At 37.7% G+C, this 12,815-nt stretch overlaps 1 protein-coding gene across 1 annotated transcript in view; it reads left to right on the forward strand.

The window, feature by feature from the left end:
• hmcn1 (hemicentin 1) overlaps positions 1-12,815 on the forward strand; it is a 610,612-nt gene that overhangs the window by 176,556 nt on the left and 421,241 nt on the right. The window contains exons 7-8 of the mRNA XM_060830300.1: positions 8,476-8,596; positions 9,137-9,400. Coding sequence (XP_060686283.1) covers positions 8,476-8,596; positions 9,137-9,400 — 385 coding nt within the window. The remainder of the gene's footprint in view (positions 1-8,475; positions 8,597-9,136; positions 9,401-12,815) is intronic.

The raw sequence follows: 12,815 nt of genomic DNA on the forward strand, positions 1-12,815 counted from the left end.
AGAATAGTCAGGATTCTAATCACTCATCATATGGGGCTGCCATTTTAAGTTGTTTAAGGGGTGGGCGACAGTCCAGCTTGGAGATTTGTTCACTGAAAGTCAAAGCATGTTATCAGGAACTACTGCTGTGATGGCCTCATTTGAGAATTTTGGGAATTGTGATGGGGCTGCGAGGTGACAATTCATTGTAAAAGTGTGGGAGAGGATAGTGTATAGGAGGATATGCATTACTGCAGCAAGTTGGGTCATGGACAGTCACTGCCTTGGTGTGAATGGGATGGGGACAGTACATTATAAAAAGAGAATTTTGAGGATAACCTTTAAAACTATGAAGAGAATTAATAGGATAGACATGGAGAAAATGCTTGTGTTGTTGAAGAATTCAAAACTAGGGATCATTTTTAGAAGGAAGTTACTAATAAATCCAACAATGAATTTAGGAGGAACTTCTATATCCAGACAATGCTTTGAATATGGACTTTGCTACCGCATGGACAAGTTTAGGCAAATAGCATAGATACATTTAAAGGTAAGTAAGCTGATTGGATAAAGAGATAAAGAAATTAAAGGCTGTGTTATTAGGGTAAAATGAGGCTCATTTGAAGTATAAACACAAGTCAGTTCAACTGAAGGTCTATTTATATGCATTACTTGCATTTAGAAATGGCTGATAAAGAAATGTTTTGTGTATATCTTCTTACAAGCTTATTTTCCAAGTTGGATGGTTGTGAAATAAATAGTGACTGCCAATTTTGATGGTCACCTCATTACTATAAATAACCAACTTCTTTCTGTGACCATGCACCATGAAAAATATAAAAAGGACAAAAACTTTAAGAATTTAGTCGTCTCAATTCTAGCCTTTTAAAATCAGAAGAAAATGGAATGTGGTAATGTCACATGTGTAAACACTTCCCTTAGATGACCTATAATCTAGGAGATTCTAGACATGTTTTTCTGAAAGACTTGGGAAAATTTGCATCCGGTATGTTTAGGGACCAGTTTGCTATAACTATCTGTTAGTCTATCAAACACTGGTTTCAAAATATTATAATTACATACTGAAGTTCCCTGATTTTTTTTTTGAACCAAGTTTTAATTGATAATTATTGCAGTTGGTGCAATGCTGATTTGTTCCGTTAGAATCTGTGGTTTGCAAATGACGAACGAGCTATCGTACATCTGTGAACCACATTTAATGTTTTTGCAATGTTGTAATGGGCAGTTTGGCAGAAATGCAACTCACACAGTTCATTTATTTTATTCCATCTACTTGTTTGGACTGTAGATGGTTATAATATAGAGGTAATCTCAAACAGCATGTGAAGTACTGTTTGAAACTTTATTTTAACAGTAATGAGGACTTTTCTGTACAGCTTTGGAAAATGATCTCATGCTGGCTTGACCTTCTATTGTGGCCTGGCATGTGCTGTAGTATATGTTAGATTGATTGATCTTCAGGTTTACAACAAATTCCACCATTTCCCAACCATTGTTCGCCAATCTATTTTGTATTTCCAACAACCATAAATAAAGTAGGATGTCATCCAGCTTTGCTTTTAAGCTTAGAAATTAACCAGCTTGATTTTTTTTTAAGATCTCAATTAATTTTATTTCTTACAAGTCCTGTACCTGGCAAGACCCATTTGCATCACTGCTGTCTAAAGTGGATTTGGGCTTTAGAACTTTGAATTATAAATGTATTTGTGAAGGAATAAATAGAGACGAATGGCACATCTAAAGTATACCTAATTTTTGGTGAATCATTGGGTGGATTTTGAGTTTGTATTATCTGGAAAGAAGAGTTGTGTCATTAACTACATTGTAAATTAAATTATATAGCTAAGTACCATGGTTGAAATATCTCCTCTTCCTATTAAAATGTTTGGATTTACAACATTTTAAAACAACAGATCTAGTTTAATAACATTTGTTGTAAGTTACCATTTCAGATGTGCTTTACCTTTTAAGGATTAAATCAAGTAATACTGCAAATTCAGGAAGAAGGTCATCATAGGAATCATCATAAAATCCCGAGTGGCTGACAAATGAAGCAAGTGGGTACCTGGCTGTTCCATAATGCCTTTTCACTGTATGATCTGAAAATGTTTATATGGGGTGAGAAAGAGGAGAAAGTTTATGTCCTCATTTTTAAGAGTTACTGTATTTGGAAAAGGTTGATGATACATAGAGAAACATAGAGCAGTTTTTCCACGTTTAGTCCTGCTGATAATCGTCAATAAATTATAGCTGAATTTTACCTAAATTGGCTAAAGCCCCAAAGTTGCATTTGCCCCTAGGAATAAACAGGGGCTGCTTCCTTTTCAAGCACAAAAAAAATTGTAGGGAGAGTGATCACTGCACCCAGCTCACATCTACTGGAAGTGGGTGTCTAGTCCTATTTGGCTTATTACAGCTAAGTCTGCATTGTTGTATCTTGCTGAAGGTGATACTCATCTTGTGCAATGTTCTCATCTTCCTTCTCAGAAGACTGCTGGCATTCTCCCAGCTGATCAGCATCTGTCACATTCCCTTCTTTGTTGCTGTGATTGTGTAGGATACAGCAAACAGGAGTTATGTTCCACATTCTGTCTGCACCATACTAGAAGCCCATTGTCTGCCTGATCTGGTCTCTCATTGGAACCTCATTATCAGGATACCTTTCTTCTTTCTGCAATGGCCCTGATAGAATGATTGACTGCGTTCTGTCAATGCTTAGCCTCAGTAAAGAGGTTGTATTTACAGAATCATCAGCCTTTCTCACCGAATAGTCATCCTTCTAAGGCATCCAGCCCTAAGAAAGAAGCCAGCACAGTAGAGTTCTCATATAGGTCACTGGACCCAAAACATTAACTCTGATTTCTCTCCACAGATGCTGCCAGACTTGCTGAGCTTTCTAGAAATTTCTGTTTTTGTTTCTAAGTTGTGGTCCTGATAGTTACAGATGACCCATACATTGATGGAGTGAAACACTGTTCTTACTGAAGTCAGCTTGATATGGTGATGATATGATATGGTGCTCTCAAGGCAATGTCTGTATAGTCTATAGTTCCCTGTCCCTGGGAGAAGCCAGCAATATTGGCAAAACTGTTTCCCTCTGACAAATGTGGTCTAGCACATATTGCATTGATAACAGCCTTGATGAGTTTGATTGAGGATTGAGAGACTCACCACAGGTCCCCAGTGAATCCTTGGAAGTGGCCAGATTTAGCTCTCACCTTGATATCCCTAGGATAGACTGGCCATCTACCCCTTCAGTTCAGAAGACCTTCTGCAGAAATGACATCTGTTAAGGCTCTATTGCAATGTTCCAAGACATCCTCAGCCCATGACTTATCATTCATCTGGAGGAAAGGCCATTGAGTATGGTTGATTCTGGTCCTTCTGTATCTCATCGGCAGCTTCTTCATGTAGAAGCTGAACAGCAGCTTTTGGAGGTTGCCGTTGGCTCTGAGTTTGTTGACAAGTTTGTTCTCCTTCAATTTCTCTGAGCCTTCATAGCTGCATGTCCATAGTGACAATAAACTCTGCTATTAGAATGGACCTATGTAGGGAATATCAGAAACAGAACAGTTTCTTAGTAATGTGAGCAGTATTCCCGCATTAGTTCCTGGTATATTTCTTAGTTATTTGTTTGCCACCATAAAGCTGATTTTCCCCAGTCCATTTGAACAAAACTGAAACACAGTGCAACAAGCTGACAAAGCTTGCCAACAGCATACACATTTCTCCCACCATGCAACTTCCAGAAATGCAAGTCATGCAATGGCATGACAATTGACGTACGTGAGGTGAGGGAATGCCAGCTGGCAGTGAGATCAACCATCAGAAATGGGCATGGTGGGGGAAAGCAGGCTATCAGTGAGATCAACTGTCAGAGGCTCTGTGATCAACCAGTCAATCACAATTCTTGCATTGGAGATGATTCTTAGTGACTTGGCATCACTGAGCAAATTCTTGCAGAGAAGTTGTTTGACAACAATTGAAGCTACGCAAATGGAAAAGGCTCAAGATCAGTAACCTGAAGACTCCTTATCTAGGGAAAGGTCTTCATTGGAGTGATGAAGTTGAGAAGGTTCTCATTGCTCTAGACAGTGTTAGTGACATTGCTGCAATCCTTCAATTTATTCAACTGCTGTGTGACCATCTGGATAGCACATTTGCAGAAGAATAATTACTGATGTGGCATGAATTTGTTCAGGCTGCAATCACCAAGACAACTAATTTGAATTTGGAAAAGACTGTCTGTGTGACTGATATCGAAATATTACACTCTTATACCTAATTATTGAAGAAAATCTGGCCACAAATGTATGTGAAAATAATAAAACCACAAATTTATGGTTGTGAGACAAGTCAAGATGGGTTCTATTCAGACATTGTGATTTGGTGGATTATACCCTGAAAGATGACCGGTTTTAAGACATATCCATACTTCCAGACACTTGCGCAACATTGCGCATCAAGTCCTGACTGCTAACATCGATCTAGTCAAATGAACTCAATTAAATCTAAATCTCAAAATAGATCACTTGGACAATTTGATATGAATTAAGTTGTGTCTTTCATCTGAACAAAATATCAACTTGGATGTGGCATACAACTATTGGACAGCAAATAAGGATAGTGACAAAAAGCTGTCAAAAAATAGTGAAGAAATTATTAGTGTTGTCTTTTGATAGTGTATTGTACTTGGTCTATGTATTGACACCAGTAAAGGGATCCCAGGCATCTGAACTGAGCAAATAATGTTTGTCTTATGTAGAATACTTGTAACTGTAAAATAATAGAAATGTACACTTTTAATTGTTCGTAAACACTGCAAATAAATTGCTGCATGACTTCCACTCCGTGGTTCCCTGGTTTAATATACCAGTCAGACTATTCAAAGCTATGCACCAACACATGTGCAGTGGGATAATGAGCAGATAGTTCCTTGACTGTGATCATTACAGCATACTTCTTCTGCCAAAACTGGGTAATTTAGCATGGCCAATCCAATTTTGGGCGGCACGGTGGCACAGTGGTTAGCACTGCTGCCTCACAGCGCCAGAGATCCGGGTTCAATTCCTGCCTCAGGCGACTGACTGTGTGGAGTTTGCATGTTCTCCCCGTGTCTGCGTGGATTTCCTCCGGGTGCTCCGGTTTCCTCCCACAGTCCAAAGATGTGCAGGTCAGGTGAATTGGCCATGCTAAATTGCCCGTAGTGTTAGGTAAGGGGTAAATGTAGGGGTATGGGTGGGTTGCGCTTCGGCGGGTCGGTGTGGACTTGTTGGGCCAAAGGGCCTGTTTCCACACTGTAAGTAATCTAATCTAATCTACAAAACCCAGGATGTTTGGGATAGCTCACTGCACTAATCCTCCTTTCTCTTGTCTTGGGCCTTTTTTTTAAATAGAATCCCCACAGTGTGAAAACAAGCATTCAGCCCAACAAGTCTGTACCAACCCTCTGAAGAGGAGCATCCCACCCAAACCCATTTCCCTACCCCAATCCCTCCTGCATTTCCCATGGCTAACTCACCTAACCTAAAAATCCCTATGAGCACTCTGGGTAATTTAGCATGGCCAATTCACCTAAATTGCACATCTTTGAACTGTGGGAGGAAAACATAGCACCAGGTTAAAAACCCATGCTGACATGGAGAGAACGTGCAAATTCTACACAGATAGTCGCCTAAAGCTGGAATCAAAGCCGGATGCCTGGGCTGTGCGGCAGCAGTGCTAACCATCAAGTCACCTTGCCACCCTGCATTGATTAGTGCTGGAAGATACACTGCGATAGAATATATCCAGAAAAGAGAGTTTTCTTCGTTAACATGAAGATTTGGTGCATAAAAGCAGTAAGATTTGGTCAGGCATGATTACCAGGTCTTGAGAGCTGATACAGATATATCTGCTCCCTCTGACAGCTAGAGTCTAAACTCTAACCCCACCATTTGTTAGTGTGTGACATGAGGGATTGGTGATTCCAATGGAACATGATCATTTATCCCTTAAGAACCATTACTGTATAAATTTAGCTGTTTATTCTACACTTCAGAAGTCTGTTGTAACAAATCAATGATTTATCTGAAAAACATGTTTTTCAGGAATGGGCAAGAATTCACTGAAAAATCCTTTGTTTTTCTGATGTGTGTTTTTATTTTGCATTTGTGATGATTGAGGAATTTTGAATGTTTTAGATCTGGTGGTTCTTATAATTAGCTTTTAATCTCTGGTATCATTTTGGCATATCTAATAATCTATCTATAATTGGGTGATCTAAACTGTATACAATTGCCTAACTTTGGTCTAATTATTTAAAATGTATCAATTTATTGTAACCTTTTTGCTCATTATTTAGACTTGGTTTTTGAGACCTAAAATACGATCAGACTTTTTATGACTTAATTGAGTTGCATTTAAAGTGAATCGTAAATAACTTCTGATCTCTGATGAAATGACCACTAAGAAGTTAGCCTTGCATTGGTTCAGCTTCTCTTGGTTCAGCAAAAATATTCTAATACACTCAAGCTTGCAGACATGCTTCTCTTAATAGTATGGTTACCACAGTGTAAAGGCATTCAGTTGGCACTTGGTTAGCATTTGTTTTAAATTTTAAGGAACCATGAAATACATTTTCCAAGAGTCCTCTCCTGACTAAATTATTTGTTATTTCTCAAGTTCGTTCTTATAGGTAGGGACAACTAAGCAGAAACAGCTTCGAGAATGAAATCAAAGGCAACCTTGGGATTTTCATGGGTCTGAGATCAGACAGAATCAGAACTGGTGCCAGTCAACCATAGCTCAATCATAATAAATGCAAAACTGATTTACGAAGATATGTTCTGCTTTACCACACTTTTAATAGATAAAAATAACTTCAAAAGATTTTTCATAATCCATTCAACCATTCCTTTGGCAACGTGGTGTAAATAAACACAAAGCCACAAATTCATATCTAAAGGCCTGTTATACATTTTGTTTAATTAAAAATTGAATTAGAATATCACTGTCATAATAGGACTCCAGAATGAATACTGTATATTCATAAGGTTCATGACTACTAGGAGTGACATCACACCTGACTATAGAACCTATTGATTGCTCTGGAATGTACAGCAGTGGTGATAAAATATCAATGCACCAAGCAAAAAGTTCCTAAGTTTGGGATCTTTCACAGTTCAAATTGGTCTGTAATGGTTAGAAATCCTTGGTCTAATGTATGAGTTGACAACATTGATAAAGTAAAATAATTAAATTGGATTTCTTTTTGAAGAATACAATTGTCTGTAGGATCACTTTTTAAACTAACTGTCATGAACAGAGTTATGATGGTATTTGAGTAGGCACCTACATTAATAAACAGGAAGAGAATAATGGTACAAATAGGATATGACAGCATATTTCATGCCATTTCCTGTACCAACGTGATACTTATATTGATGCTTGCATGCTGTGAATTATATACTGTAACTTTTTAACTTTCGACATGAAAAACAGCCAGTAGCTTCACAGTAAAAAATACTGGAGCATTGTGAAATGGAAAAAATTAAATCTTAGTTTCCAACCTGTTTTACCAGCCATAAACTGTTATGCAGATTCGACGTGGTACAACTAAATGGCACATCACAGACAAAAATACATACAAAAGATGTTTAAAGATAATGGACATGACAGTTGCTACTTGGAAGAAGACTAGGTGTTGGAAGGGAGGAAATTGGTGTAAGAACACAGTGAACTTACAACAAATTATTTGCCAACTATTGCAGGCACAGGGTGAAAAATACATTAGATGGGCTGCTTATGCTATTGCACCCACTTAGTATATGTAAATCCTGCAATTTATATGGCATTCAAAATCTTTGTTGCTGTTTTGCAGCATTTCTGAAGTTGTCCTGATTGCCTAGGGTGTTAAGTTAAATTGAAAATTTCCATTGTGATTCCATTCAGAGCAAATTATAATTCATGCAGTGATCAATTCTAAGGAACTAAGAACATATATGTCCTGAAAGATATACATTAGAAGTGGATGTTTGTTCTGAGTCCTCTAATAAAGAAGCAGAAGAGCCAGATAGGAGGAGTTGCATGATTGGTCGCAATGGTTAGTTACCAAACCAGTTTTCTCTTGGCATCTTCCTCTCTGGTTATACGGAACCAGAATCAAATAAGACTAAAACGTAATTTATCCTTTTACATGGGAACAGTGCCAACCTTTTGGAGTCATTTTAACCTAACCCACCCAGCGGGAAAGTGGCTGGATCAGATTGGCCACCTGCTTTACTTTTGATATGGGATTCCAATTGGATCAGGTACTGCGTATCAGAAATTGAGGGGACGTTGTCAATGTAACTTTAATCACTGCACCCCTCCCTCCAACTGTTTGGACTTCAGGAAGACGTTTGGGTACAGACTAATGTCTTCTAATTGTTGGAGTGCACTGCCTGGTTCTAATATATGACCTAGATCTTTCTTTGCATTATTTTTTTCTTCTAGACAACAAGTGGTGGAAGACATTCGGTGCGAGTCACAGGACTCAGTGCCATTGATTTTCGAGCTGGATTTGCCAGAAAACCAACAATGAATTTTAAAAAGATTGGTAACAGACCTGTTCAAGGTCAGTTTGTTACAAATCATTTTTAATTGTATGACAATGTGGACTAGTTTTAATGACTTTATCCAAAAAGGCTATAGGTATTGCAGATATAAAATATTATTTAATGATTCAAAATGTGGCCATGTAAATATTCAGATATTCAAGTGTCAATCCATTGATATTTCTTTTTGTCAAAATCCATTTTTAAAATATGGGTCCCATCTCTCAATGAAAGAAGAAATGAGAGGCACTAGTGTTTGTGCTTTTTTAAATTTTATTTATTGTTTACTTCGTATAGTTTATTGTAGTAAATTATTTAAAAGTTGTACCTGCCTGCTGAGGCATTGTATTACTGTTTTGATATCAGAGTGAATTGAAGACTGACAAATATAATTTGCACAAGAAATTTAGAATTTTCTGAGACATTTAATAGATTTAATGCTAAACTAATCGCACTGCAGATTCATTTTATCTAAAATTGTGACTTTTTGAACAGCAGTTTAACTCTGAAATATTTTATTTTTGGTTCCCCTTTGTATCCCATATTGCATGTACTTACAGGTATACCAACATATTTACTATTGAATACAACTGGACTTATTCCTCCTGCTAGAGTGGATCAAGTGGAACTCCTTGGCATCTCAGGCATTACATTGAAGACTATTCCCTTAAAGTATTATCCTGACCGCAAACCTTACAGCATCTTGAATGTAACTGAATTTATTCCACCAGATGAAGCATTCTTTTTGAAGATAACTGGTTATGACACAGAGGGTTACCTGTTCCAGAGGGTATCTGGTGTGTCCTATTCCAACATTGTTCCAGGTCAGTTACCAAGAGGAGTTATACTGGACTTGAAGCATTAACCTTGGTCGTCTCCCCATAGTTGATGCCAGACCCCTTGAGTTTCTCTAGCACTTTGATTTTATTTCAGATATCCGGTACCAGCTATTTTTAAAAATACTTTTATTGTTCCAAGTAAGATAAGGAGTCCTGCTGTAAATAGCCTAAAAGACATTAATTCTGTGGATTTTTTAAATCACTTTTTGCTGCATTGGGTATGTTTGTATTGTGTAATCTTAGTAATAGACCAACTATTTATTATGATGTCTTAATAGACCATGTGAATACCCCCTCTGCTATTTAAATGTAGAATTATTCCTTAGGTAGAATATTGGAAAGCTTTCACCCAAATGAGTTGAAATATTTCACAGAAAGTAACTTCAATCCTCATTTACTATATGATCGGGGTGACAGAATGGTGGCATAAATTCCCTCTTCTAAAGATATCTTCCAGAAACTGTACCCAAACAGTAATTTTTACTTAATGTTCCATACAATAAGCATCAGCAGTCACGCGGACCATGGTCCTATCAATCATTTTATATCCAAGTACACCAACAATTTTCCAGTAGGGATCACCTGAAAGCAGTTAGGAGTAGGACACAGGCTGACCTTTCCTTTCCCTTTCCCCAGTCTGTGACATGGAGGCTACTTATGTGCCTTCCTATTCATGATGTAACGTCTTCAAACAGAGCAGAATGAGAATACGGTTTTACCTCTTTTTAGCACAATTTGCCAATGAATTATCAACTGAATCTTCAGGGATCTACAGCTCACTTTTGTTTTGAAATGAATTACTTTAGATGCATCATTCAAACACTTTGAAGGTTGTTGCAAGTCAACTTTGCTGAAAGCATTAAATGCTAGGTTGATTAAATGCTTCAAGTCTAAACAAGTATTTCCAATTTACTTTTAGTGAACAGTTTGCACTCACATTTGTACTTGTTTAGGTAGAGGAAAGAAATTCTGATTGAAGTAGCAAAGGAAATTCCAAGTGATTAATGGAGTGTAGTAATTATGGTCAGTGATGGATCAATGTAAATAATTACTTTGTAACCAAACTGACATTCTAGTACACATCTGTGAGCACAGTGGTACTTCACAATTCCAGCTGTATCAATAGAAAATGTTAATATCCATAAATTGTACTTTTCAATCAAAAAGACTGCTGGACTGAATTTCTTTTGCGTTCTCAGGTTACCTGTAATTCTATAGGGACAATTTAACTCCCTCTGCCTGAGGGAAACAAGATGGTAGTGGAGTTAAAGTTAAAATGATTGAATATCAATATGTTAGATCTTTTACTCAATGAGAGTCTAAATCACTTGCGACTCGTGCTATGAGCTGAAGTTTTATGTTTGCCCCCTTTCTCTACACTGCTAGATTAGTGTCCCCAGCTAAATTGGGACTTAAGTTTCATGAAAGATGTCCTCCTCTTGTCTTCAGGTAGAAAAAAGTGGTTTGTTCATTTGCCTGTTCTCATGATATTAAGATTGATAGTCAAAGAGAAGCAGAAATCATAGTCCATGTAAAATGCAGACACAATTGTGAAACAAAAAGAAATGATATGCAATAGGCCCATCAACATCTGAAAGATAGAAGTTCTTTTTCCTTGTACATGCTTTCCATCAAGAATAACCATCTTTTCTGGATCAATTTAATTTTGGTTAAATACATTTTTGGATTTGGTTCAGAGTTGTTCTGACATAGAATTTGATTGAAAAGTTAACTGTCATTTATGTATTTCTATTTTTTCCATTTTTTTCCACTTTTTCACATTTAGAGTTTTTAAAACTTTTTTTACTTGTAAAAAAGTTAATAGTCATCCAATGTCTAGCATTTCTTATTAGAGAAAGATAGGAGCAGGATGATACGAGGACTAATAATTGTAACTGTTGTTAATATTGTTGCAATAATTGCAGCATTAATTCTCCTGACCGTCATAAGATCAGAAGTGGGGATATATGCTGATGATTATACAATGTTCAGCACCATTCACAACTCCTCAGATACAGGAGCAGAGCCCAAATGCAACAAAATCTAGACTATATTCAAGCTTGGGCTGACAAGTGACATTAAATGTACATGTTAATCAGGTGCTGGACCATGACCATATCCCACAAGAGAGAATCAAACTATTACCCCTTTGTGTGCAGTGATTTGTTCAATGATAATGTCCAGGATGTTGATAGCAGGGATTTATGATATCATTGCATTATTATTAATGAAAATCTGAACTGGACAAGTCATGTTAGTATACAAGAGCAAGTCAGCGGCAAGGAGTATTGCAGTGAGTAACTTACCTCCTACTCCTCAAGGTTTGTCCATCAGCGACAAGGCACAAGTTAGGAGTTGATTAAAAAAAAACTCCCCACTTGCTTGGAGTATTGCAGCTCCAACACTGAAGAAGTTTGACACCATCCAGCACAAGGCAGCACCTTGACTGGCATCTGATCAGAAAACATTCAGCCCCTCCACCATCAATACTCAATAGCAGTGTGCACCATCCACAAAATGCACAGAAAAACTTCACCAATGCTTCTTAGACAGTTCTTTCCAAATCCATGATCACTCCCATCTAGAAGGACAAGGACAAGAGATCACCGCCTGTAAGGTCCTCTCCAAGACATTCACCGAAATGTGTCACTGTTCCTTCAATGTTGCTGAGTCAGAATTCTGGAACTACCTCCATAATGGAGTCAAGGAGGCAACTCACCACCACTTTTCTGAGAGCATCTAGGAATAGGCAATGAATATTAGCCCAGCCAGTGACACCCAAATCCTATGAGTGAATTAAAAAATAAATAACTTTGCATAAATGTGGGCATTGCATATTTTCATTGATGTTAAATGGAGAGATACAGCATTGCTTTCTATGGGCGTTTAATTCAATCAGAGCAGAGCTACAACACCAGGCTCTGAGAAATGTTATTGTCCATGCCTTGAAACTGACTCTTGTGCAATCAATGTTAGATCCAGTCATTAACAGAAGCTTCTTGCTCCCCCAAATGTGTCCTACAAATCATATCAGTTTAGAACTCCTAGATCATGTTGCAGCTGTACAGGCCTTTGGTTAGGCCACTTTTGGAATATTGCATGCATTTCTGGTGTCCTTCCTATTGGAAGGATGTTGTGAAACTTGAAAGGGTTCAGAAAAGATTTACAAGGACGTTGCCAGGGTTGGAGGATTTGAGATATAGGGAGAGATTGAATAGACTGGGGCTGTTTTCCCTGGAGTGTCAAAGGCTGAGGGGTGACCTTATAAAATCATGAGGGGCAAGGATAGGATAAACAGACAAAGTATTTTACCTGGGGTAGGGGGTGTCCAGAACTAGAGGCCACAAGTTTTGGATGAGAGGGGAAAGATATAAAAGAGAGCTAAGGGGCAATGTTTTCA

Source organism: Hemiscyllium ocellatum, chromosome 9 (genome assembly GCF_020745735.1).
Source record: "Hemiscyllium ocellatum isolate sHemOce1 chromosome 9, sHemOce1.pat.X.cur, whole genome shotgun sequence".
NCBI lineage: Eukaryota > Metazoa > Chordata > Chondrichthyes > Orectolobiformes > Hemiscylliidae > Hemiscyllium > Hemiscyllium ocellatum.